Source organism: Limulus polyphemus, unplaced genomic scaffold (assembly GCF_000517525.1).
Source record: "Limulus polyphemus unplaced genomic scaffold, Limulus_polyphemus-2.1.2 Scaffold3420, whole genome shotgun sequence".
Classification (NCBI taxonomy): Eukaryota; Metazoa; Arthropoda; class Merostomata; order Xiphosura; family Limulidae; genus Limulus; species Limulus polyphemus.
The window spans coordinates 98,647-108,987 of NW_013669030.1; the positions used below are offsets into that span (position 1 = coordinate 98,647).

The 10,341-nt window shown below is 35.9% G+C and overlaps 1 protein-coding gene across 1 annotated transcript in view; it reads left to right on the forward strand.

The window, feature by feature from the left end:
- LOC106469313 (multidrug resistance-associated protein 1-like) overlaps nucleotides 1–10,341 on the forward strand; it is a 115,056-nt gene that overhangs the window by 93,361 nt on the left and 11,354 nt on the right. The window contains exon 11 of the mRNA XM_022397800.1: nucleotides 8,343–8,509. Within this exon, the coding sequence (XP_022253508.1) occupies nucleotides 8,343–8,509 (167 nt within the window). The remainder of the gene's footprint in view (nucleotides 1–8,342; nucleotides 8,510–10,341) is intronic.

Here is a 10,341-nt window from a genome sequence, read left to right on the forward strand (position 1 = left end):
AAGGGAAACAGTGAAGCTCTTGGTGAAGTTACTACCACTGATGTGACTGTTATCGATGATGGGACATTTACTGATGAAGCGGATGAACCCCACATGAAGCAGAAGCCAATGAGACGGAGACCAGTACGGAATAAGATACGTCCTGTAAAATTAAGAGACTTTGTTGAATTGTAATTTTGTGTTTGTAATTCTGTACAGTTAATTAAGTTATTGTTAATTGTTATTGGTTTATTGTATGTGGTTATTGTTCGGGATGAACAATACTAAGGAGGAGGCAGTGTTGTGTCATCGAGTCACATGACCACTGTGACGCAACGTTTCTAGAACTATCATGTACTTTGGCGAATGTTCTAGTTCTTACTAGATATAGGGTAGGCTGGTATGTAAAAGAGGGGAAGGTAATGTGTGTGTGGGGAGTGAGTAATTGAACTGCAGTCAGAGAGAGACGTATTGTTGTAGTTAACGTTCGTTCGTTATTATAGTTTGTTATAACGCGATTGTTGAAGTTGAGTGTATCGTAGAGTTGTATTCGGAAAGAATAAACCAGTTTTATTAAGTAAAGACTTGTGTCGTTAAAGTTTCGTCGGAACGAAGTTACGGAAAGTTAATTAACAAACGGAGACGTAACAGTATTTACTCTGTCATAGTTATGAAAGAATTTAAAATTTATAAACCTTTTTACTTTGACATCAGAGTTATATTTCTCAGTTTATTAAATTTTCTGATTTAACTCTATACATTCAAACTTGGTTATTTTGACCAACATTGTAAACATGAAATATAACTTTGATTGTACAAAGTTTATCTTAAAGAAATTTGGCAAGCTTGTAGTAAACATTGCAAGGCTGTTGTGCACACAAAAAACAGATTTGGTAATAAAATATTTTTACTAAAGATTTGTCAGTGAATTTTCAGTCATTGTTGAATCAATCTGAGTAAAAGTTGATTTTCATGATACTGTTAAGAATAAAAATAATTATTTCCATCTCAGTTTTCATATTTTATTTGTATAACCCCTATATAAATATCAAATTTTTTTAGTGAAACTTTATACTTTATATCTTATTTTTTTCAACACTAACTATAGTTCTGCAGGGAAAGTTGAAAAATATTAAAGTTGAAATACATTTTACTTTTGTAACTAGAATGACTGTAGAGTGTAACAGAAGAGCTTTAGGCTTCGTAACTTTTATATTGTATCGTTTTATTGCTCCTTGAACCATGTATTACAACCTGACAAGCAAGTCAAATATATAGTAGAAGCAGCTGATATGGGTATTAAAAACTTTTATTTATAACATAAAACAAGTAACAATGTTTGGACCTCCTTAGGTCATCATCGAGTTAAGAATGACTTTTTAAAAAGTGACCATTATTTATCACATGTTGTGGAGACAGCAATAATGACAAGTATAAGGTTGTAGGGAGAGTTTTATATAGTTAATTTTATATATATGATAGTTAACAGTGTGATATCATATGTCAACACATTTAGTCAAATAATTAATATAGGTATAAAAAGGTTCCTTGGTGCTGGTTCAATGTGGGTTTAAGTTCTTGTATTAGAAGAGCTTTAATTTTTTGTTAGTTACAATTGCTTCTCTATTTAATATGCTAAGAGTTTTATGTGGTTAAATTGTGTTTATTTGAGTTAGGTATATTGAACTTAGTTTCCATTTTTCTGTTTGTTTCTCCAATATAGAAATCATGGCTTTTGTTGCATTGTATTTTATAAATAATGTTAGTATTACATTATTTTACATTATTACATTAGATTAGTGTTTATTGGAATGTTCTCTATGGTTATAAGTTTTTCAACAGTACTGGTGACTACCCTGTGGCTGCTGGTCTAGTAGGGATTTCTTAACTTTGGGTTATTTAGGTATTATCTGAGGGACTTGTCATTCACTTCCTTTCCCCTCAGCTGTTATCTTGGGTACCCATATCTTTTCCATTGCCTTGGAATCCTACCATCAATCAGCATCTGTCTGTGATGATACAGAATATTCTGTCCCAGAAAGCCATTGAACCTGTACTCATTGTGGTACCCAAGAAAACTGGGGACTGGTGGCCTGTGATCGATCTGTCCTGCCTCAATAAATTTTGATTCTGCCTCACTTTACCATGGAGTCTTTTCACACCCTCAGGTGTGCTTTTCCTCCAAGTCTATGGATGACCAAGGAAGATGTCTCGAATGCTTATCTGCATAATCCTATATCTCATTGATTGAGGTGCTATCTTCTGTTTGTTCACCATGAAGTAGTGTACACTTCAGGCTTACTTTGGACCTGTATGTCTTTTATCAGGGTATGTTAGGGGTTGTTTTTACACCATTACATGGACAACTGACATCTGTCAGCTCATTTCAAAATGGAGTCCACCCATCACACTCATCTGCTTCTTATGGAGACAGCTCGTGTGGGTTGGTTAATCACGTTGGTGAAATCATTTCTTATACCTACCCAATATCTTGTCCACTTGGGAGTCATTTTCAACACTCATCTCAGTCAGGCCCAACCTTCTCCCCTTCAATTCCATTCAATGGAGCTTTCAGTTCTCCATGCCATTACTGCACGCAAGGTGCTATTGCTTTTTGGGGATGTGGTCTTTTATGGCAACTCTTATCCCCTTGGGTCAAATACATGTGAGCTCTCTTCAGTGGACTCTGTACGACCAATGGAACCTTGCATGGAATCCCTTGTATGTTCCTATTTCCCTTCTTCTTTCCCTTGTCGATGATCTGTATTGGTGGTTGGACAAGGCTCACACATCAGTGGGTGTTCCCCTTCCTCCCTCTCATCCAGATTTACATATCTTCACGGACACTTCCCTCTATGGCCGTGGGGCATAGGTCAATGAGCAGGAAGCTTCAGGTCAGTGGTCTCTGGCTGAGAAGTCTTACCATATCAACTTCTGGCCGTACATTGTGCTTTGGATCATTTTCTCAATCTTGCCAAGAACCGTTTGGTCATGATCCATTCAACAATTTTGTGGTGGTAACTTAGAGCAATCACCAAGGTGGCACCATTCTCATCCCCTTTGTAGTCAAGCCTTGGATTTCCTTTTTGGGAACCATATTCTGGGTGCGTTCAACCTTGTTACAGATTATTTTTCCCGACCAGAAATAATTTATCTGATGGAGTGGTCTCTTGATCCTCACATTTTTCAGTAGCTATGCCTTCGGTGGGGTACTCCTCACCTGGATGCATTTGCCACATCACTCAATACAAACTAACCTCTGTTTTGGTCTCTGGTTCCTCATCCACTTGCACTGGCTGTTGATGCATTCATCCAGGATTGGACCAACAAATACCTTTAAGTGTATCCATCTCCTTCCCAGGGTGATTTCAATCATCCACACCACTCTGTGTCAAGTTTTTCTGATTGCTCCTTACTGGCTAGAATAACCATGGTTTCCGTGGCTGCTCCAGCTCCAATCTGCCCCACCATTTCGTCTTCCTCCATCCCTTCTACTTCTACCTTTGTCACCAGCAATTCATCAAGCCCTTCCTACCCTCTGTCTTCATGTCTGGTTTTTATCTGGTCCTTGACGAGAAGATCCAAATTGTCACAGTGAATCTTTTCATTTTTAGCATTCACCCTTCCTCTATAGATTTTTTATCAATGAAAGTGGAACATTTTCCTCCATTGGTCTTTGGGTTGGGGATTTTCACCTGCTCGACCCACTGTTACTCTTCTTATAGATTTCTTTACTTGGATGTTTGATCAGAGGACTTCAGTCTCCTTTATTGCGGGTTATTGGTCTGCCTTTCATTTTTCCTGGTATTGTAAAGTTTTTACCTCTCCTACCCTCTCAGTATTGTTGCTTTCTTTTCAGATTGGGATGTTAATATGGTTCTTCTCTGCCTTACTGTACCTCTATTTGAAAATCTGTCCTCGTTTTCGATTTTTTCACTTATATCTTAAGACTTATTCCCTTCTCCTCATGGGCTGTGGATGTTGTCAGTCGGATTTATTTGCCATTGACGTTTCATGTACTCTGTATCATTCCACATATGTTCTACTTTATCTGAATCAATCTTTCCTTCTCAAAACTTGAGTGGCTCCCTTCCTTCCTTCCATTTCCTACCTATAATCCTGGTCTGATCTAGATAGACTATTATGTACTGTATGTGCTCTTTGTTGTTATATTGCCTGCACATCTTCCTTCCATGTTGCCATTCCAGCCTCTTCATTCCATGGCAACTGTCCTCTGTTCATGACCTTTTTCCTTCCACCCTTAACAATTGGATATGGCATTTAATTTGATTGGCTCATTATTCTTTGTCTCATTCTTTCCATAATTTGTTCCAGGTGTCTTCTTACCAGATTAGGCACCTTACCTTTTCTCTGACATCTCATCTCCATTGTCCATTAGAGGAAATTCTTCAATCAGGCCTGTGGACCACACTGCATGCATACATCTCTCAATCTCTACATCAGATAGCTGTTTCTTCCTCATCAGGTTATCATCTTCCGCCTATTTCCATTCTTCATATTTTGGTAACACTGTGACTGTTTAAGTTTTCTTTTTGTTTATATACCTGTTATATTTCAGAGGCATGTCCCTTTTTTCTTTAAGGATCCTGCTCTGTGGCTAGTGGTGCCTGTCCAAGTATACTTAAAACTAGTCAAATCCACACTGTAAGGTCATGATGTCTTAAAAGTTATAATTACCAGGGCCACAAAATGCACACTGTTCAGATGGTGTGTTCCACAAGAGCGCTTGTAGGTTTTCCTCACAATATATTTGCTTCATTAATATGCCCTTTCTGGACCAGACTAACCCATGGACTTCATGGGTAAATCAGAAGGGGATAGCTACCCATCCATAACATTCCGTAGATGGCATAAATCAGGAGTGGTCTGCTTTTCAAAATAGGGTTTTTCATGGTCACCCATTACACTGTCTCTGTTGTTGGCGTTCCTCTGGACTGTCTGCCACGTTTTCTCCCCCTATTTCTTCTGGTGGAGCATAAGAGTCCTTACCACTTTCCAGTTCCAAGCTGCTGGAGTGGTAGACCATGAAGGCATTCTCCTGAATGTGACTGATATATAGGATGCAAACAATAATGAATCTATTCCATTGAGAGTAGGGAAATGGTGTTCTGCTGGTGTAGATAATGAGATGTTTTCCAATTTAATACTTCATCTCTGAACAGCTTTATCCGAGGGGATATTGTAGCTTTGGAATAAGCCATCGAAATTGCAGTTCACCCCTTTGATTGAGATCCCTCATCCTAGCCCCACATGGATATTGGTTCATAGTGGCTGGATTTTGGATTCAGAGCTGGACCAATCAACATAAGTCCTCACACATGTATTACAGGTGTCTCTGTTCCCTTACTCAGTTGGACTCATGTTCACTGCTACTGTGTTGTAGAACATGGTGGATGAACATGCAGGTTACTACGGTTCTTCCTCTTGTGCTATCCCCTGAAGATTTTCATATACTGAGGATGTTACTGCAATGGGGTGGTTCCTGTGTGATTTGATTTGAATAGAATATTTCACGATACTTTATTATTCATATCATCCAGATGTCAGGTTCCCAGATTGATGAAACATTTTATCACTTTGCTATCATGTGTCCTGTTCACAGATTGGTGAGTATGATATCTCCTTCCAGTCTGCTGAACTTGAGGTAAAGATGGTATGATTCTCTTTCTTACCCACATATGGATGTTGGTTTCCAGTGGCTGGGTTTTAGATTGCAGTTGACTTGCTGACAGTATGATTCTCTTTACTGCCTCCCATGGATGTCGGTTCCCGGTGGCTAAGTTTTGGATTGTACTTGACTTACCAAAAGTATGATCCTCATCCTACCTCCACACGGATGTTGGTTCTTGGTGTCTGGGATTTGGATGACCTAGCCACTCTACACCTTGGGGCACATCCTTTTTACTCTCACCCACATTATTGCCATCAAAGGGACTAAGATACCTATACAACCATTCTTCTGTCCATTTTGGATGTGCTCCTCCCATTTTCCATTCATGTTTGCAATACTTCTTTCCAGTGGTGCAGTCTCCCATATATGATCCTCTAATGTGAGGATCTCCCCTTTTAGGGTATTCGTTGGATGCTTCTTTTTTTCCCTCACACTGGTCCTACAACCTATTCAGTGTGGAATTCTAGCAATATCTGTGAGCATATGAAATGTGCCGTATCGGAAGTTATATTTTCCATATAATGAAAATGTATTTCTGATAGGTACTTACCTTCTTTCACACTTCCCACCCTTACTCTCCACTGAAAATCAGTGCTTCCTTTTTCTGACAAAACTCAAAATCTAGAAGGAGTCACATTTGTTAGGAGGGTATATCACACTTCTATTGGTGGAGGGTTGTCGCATGATGATTTAAATGCGAGTTGCAGTTGAACCACATTGATTGTTGGATACGTGGACTCAAGGCTAGTGGCATGCAACAAAAATTTTGCATATAGAGGCCAGCACTAGACAAGAGTAGCTATATCTGTGAGAGTGGAGGTAAGTACCTATCAGGAAAACATTATCAATAGAGGAAAATTATAACGTTTACAGAAAAAGAATGTTTGAAATGTGGTTAGGAGGTTTTAAAGATTACGCAAATGAAATTTGAGATTTTTGAGATAACAGAAAGTATTTTTAACCTTAGCATGAAAATCAATCATTTTGCACTCAGACTGGTCAAAAAAGACTTAATATAATGAAAGACAAATCTTTAGTAAAACTACTTCATTAAAAACTGATTTTTTTGTATTCATGCAACTTGTAATGTTTAGTAAAAGTCTGCTAAAGTTTGTAAAGTTACACATACTGTATTAAAAGTTGTAGTATTAAAACTACATACAAGTAAAAATGGTCACATGGTTGAAGCCCGTACTGAGAGAGTTTGTGACCACGAAAAATGTGAAAAATACATCTTGAACTGTTCACAAAGTGTAGAACTTTGCACAAATGAATTAAGAGATAGTCAAATGAACCAGACACTCCTAGGTCTACAAAGACCTTAAGCCCAACACCAACCACACAAGCTTTGGTATATGAAACTAAAAATTTTCACTGTGTTATTGGAGGTCTCGAAGACAACATACAAGAGAAAGGAATGATTTGTACATTATGTTAAGCAACAAAGAAAGTGATTCACAACTCTAGTTGTTTTGCTTCACAAATTTTGATGTAAACCGAGGTATTTTGTCCCCTGATGTGCTTTAGTTAGCATGTGGTTTTGAGTTTTTGATACATTTAACCATGCTGGAGAGGCATATTCAATAACTGGATATATATATGTATTATATATTCTGAGTATGTTTTCTGTTATTGCCATCCAGACTCCTAGGATAGCATGCTCTTTGCCAGATCTTTGTTTTGAAACTCTATGTGTGCTCTGAACAAGTTAATTTTGAGTCATATATTAACCCTAGGAATTTGTCTGATGTTGCTACTTGGAAAAGAGTTACATCTAGGTATAGGTCTGGTTTATTCCTGCTCGTTTTAATAGATTTAATCCATATTATAACTTGTGTTTTGTGTGCATTAATTTTGTTCTCCATTTATTGTAGAATTCATTTAATAAAGGTTATAGGTTGTGTGCTGGTGTTGTTGAATCTTGGGAACTTTTTCAAATAGCCACATAATCTGAAATAAAGTTTCTTAATTCAATTTTGAGTGCAATTCTGTAAATGTTGTGTCATGCGCACTTTGACTCCCACTTATATCCACATGGTTAATACTCAACTCATTTTACACCAGACTCAAATCACAACAAAATACAATTGAACTTTTTCCAACACTTGTAAAAATATTAAATGATGCTAACAATTCGAAAATCCCTCCACGGTTATTTCTGAGGGTAGATGACACCACTAACTGATGTTAGTAATCTGAATCACCAACTAGAGAGAAACTGTATTCTTAGACACACACACACAATGAATGTGCATCCTTTCTCCAGTGTACCTATGCACTGCTTTTTAAACAAGTCTATCTTACAATGATAGACTGAAGGAATCATATTCACCTGGCATGGTTTAACGTATTGATAAAGACCTAATAAAAAAAGGGACGTAAGTGGGTGTAGACACTATAACTATAGCAGATAACTGAACTCTCAAATAATATAAATACCACTATAAGTACTAAAAAGTGAAATGATAACACAAGCAATGTTGAGTGAAGTTCAATAGTGATTAGTGTCATTAAGAGTATGTCGGAGTGATTAACAAGAGATGATTCTTTTAGGAATGTGTGAAATTTTGTGAGTCTTAATGTGTATCTGATTTCTCTTGCTACATTTATACATTTTTATTGAAAAATGGTTCCTCTCTTAATTTTCACTGCCTTACTCTCTGTCTTCCAGGACCCTGTCTTGTACACTGGACCACTACGAATTAATCTTGATCCTAACCACAGCTACACTGATGAAGAAGTTTGGAGGGCATTAGAACAGGCCCACCTTAAACCATTTGTTTCGTCTCTTGCTGAAGGGGTCAATTTTCAAGTTTCAGAGGGTGGAGAAAATATGAGGTAAAAGGGAATTTAGCTTGTATGTACTCAAGAGTTTGTTAACGTGAAATATTAGTAATTTCTTTTTTATATACATATACAATATTTAGACAGGGATCAAATTAAGCACTCATTTACATGAAATAGATATTTAATTCAAAAATATGATACTGTGAATGTTATAGTAAACCTTGTGTGAAAGGCAGATCAAACATACTGATGATAAAACTTCTTTGCAGTGAAATTAATTTTGCCATTTCACCAGACATTTTACATTTTACCATTTAGGATGAAGATTTTTAGACACCCTTAACTTTTTTTGGGGGGGTGGGAGTCAAATACCCAATAATGTTCATTGTAGATATTGATACATCAATATGTGTACACGCATTTCTCAGGTTATATACAGCTATGAATATATATATATATATAAATTTGCATATATTTGTGAAAATTAAGTGACAGGTTATACAATAAGAATAGACATCATGGTTTAGTCAAAACTGTCATACAAAATATATACAGTACTTGCAACACATTATGCACAGTAATAATACATACAGCTTGTGCAGATAATATGTCTAGTGACGATATTACAGGAACAAGTAAACAAGTGACTAAATAGTATCAACTGAACAAGATAAGATGATACAGTTAACTTGATAGAGCTAAATGGGATCAATTAAACAAGATATAATAATGCCATGACCTTTAATAGAACTAAAATGTATCAACTGAACAAGGTACAATGATAGAATGAACTTTGTTAAAACTAAATAATATCAACTGAACAAAGTATAGTGATGCAGTGAATTTTCATAAAACTAAAAATTATAAAATACATAAGGTATAATGATACAATGAACTTTGATAAAACTAAATAGAATCAAGTAAACAAGGAATAATGATAACCTGAACTTGGATAGATCTAAATAGTATCAAAGTATAATAATGCCATAAACTTTGATAAAAGTAAATAGTATGAACTGAACAAGGTATAATGATACAATGAACTATGATAAAAGTAAATACTACCAACTAAAGGTGGTATAATGATACCATGAACTTTGATTGAACTAAATGGTACCAATTCAACAATGTTAATTGGTGTTGTGAACATTGATAGAACCAAACATTATCAGCTTAGTCAGGTATAATGATGCCATGAACTTTGAAACAACTAAATATTATCAGCTAAACAAGGTTTAATGATGCCATAAACATTGAAAAATCTAAGTAGTGTCAAATGAACAAGTTATGATGGTACAGTGAATTTTATACAACTAAATAGAATCAACTGAAGAAGATGTAATGGTGCCATGAACCTTGATAGAACTAAATGGTATCAACCTAATAAGGTATAATGATGCCATGAGCTTTGACATAACAAAATAGTATCAACTGAACAAGGTGTAATGATACAATGAACTTTAGTAGAAGTAAATAGTATCAACTGAACAAGTTTTAGTGGTACAAGGAACTTTGATATAACTAAATAGTATCAACTGATCAATGAAAAATGACACAATGAACTTTGATAAAACTAAATATTATCAAAGTATAATGATACCATGAACTTTGATTGAACCAAATATTATCAGCTTAATAAGGTATAATGATGCCATTAACTTTTATAAAACTAAATATTATCAGCCAAGCAAGGTCATAAAGGGAATTTGAACTTTGATAGAACTAAATAGTATCAGCTTAATAAGGTATAATGATGCCATTAACTTTTATAAAACTAAATATTATCAGCCAAGCAAGGTCATAAAGGGAATTTGAACTTTGATAGAACTAAATAGTATCAGCTTAATAAGGTATAATGATGCCATTAACTTTTATAAAACTAA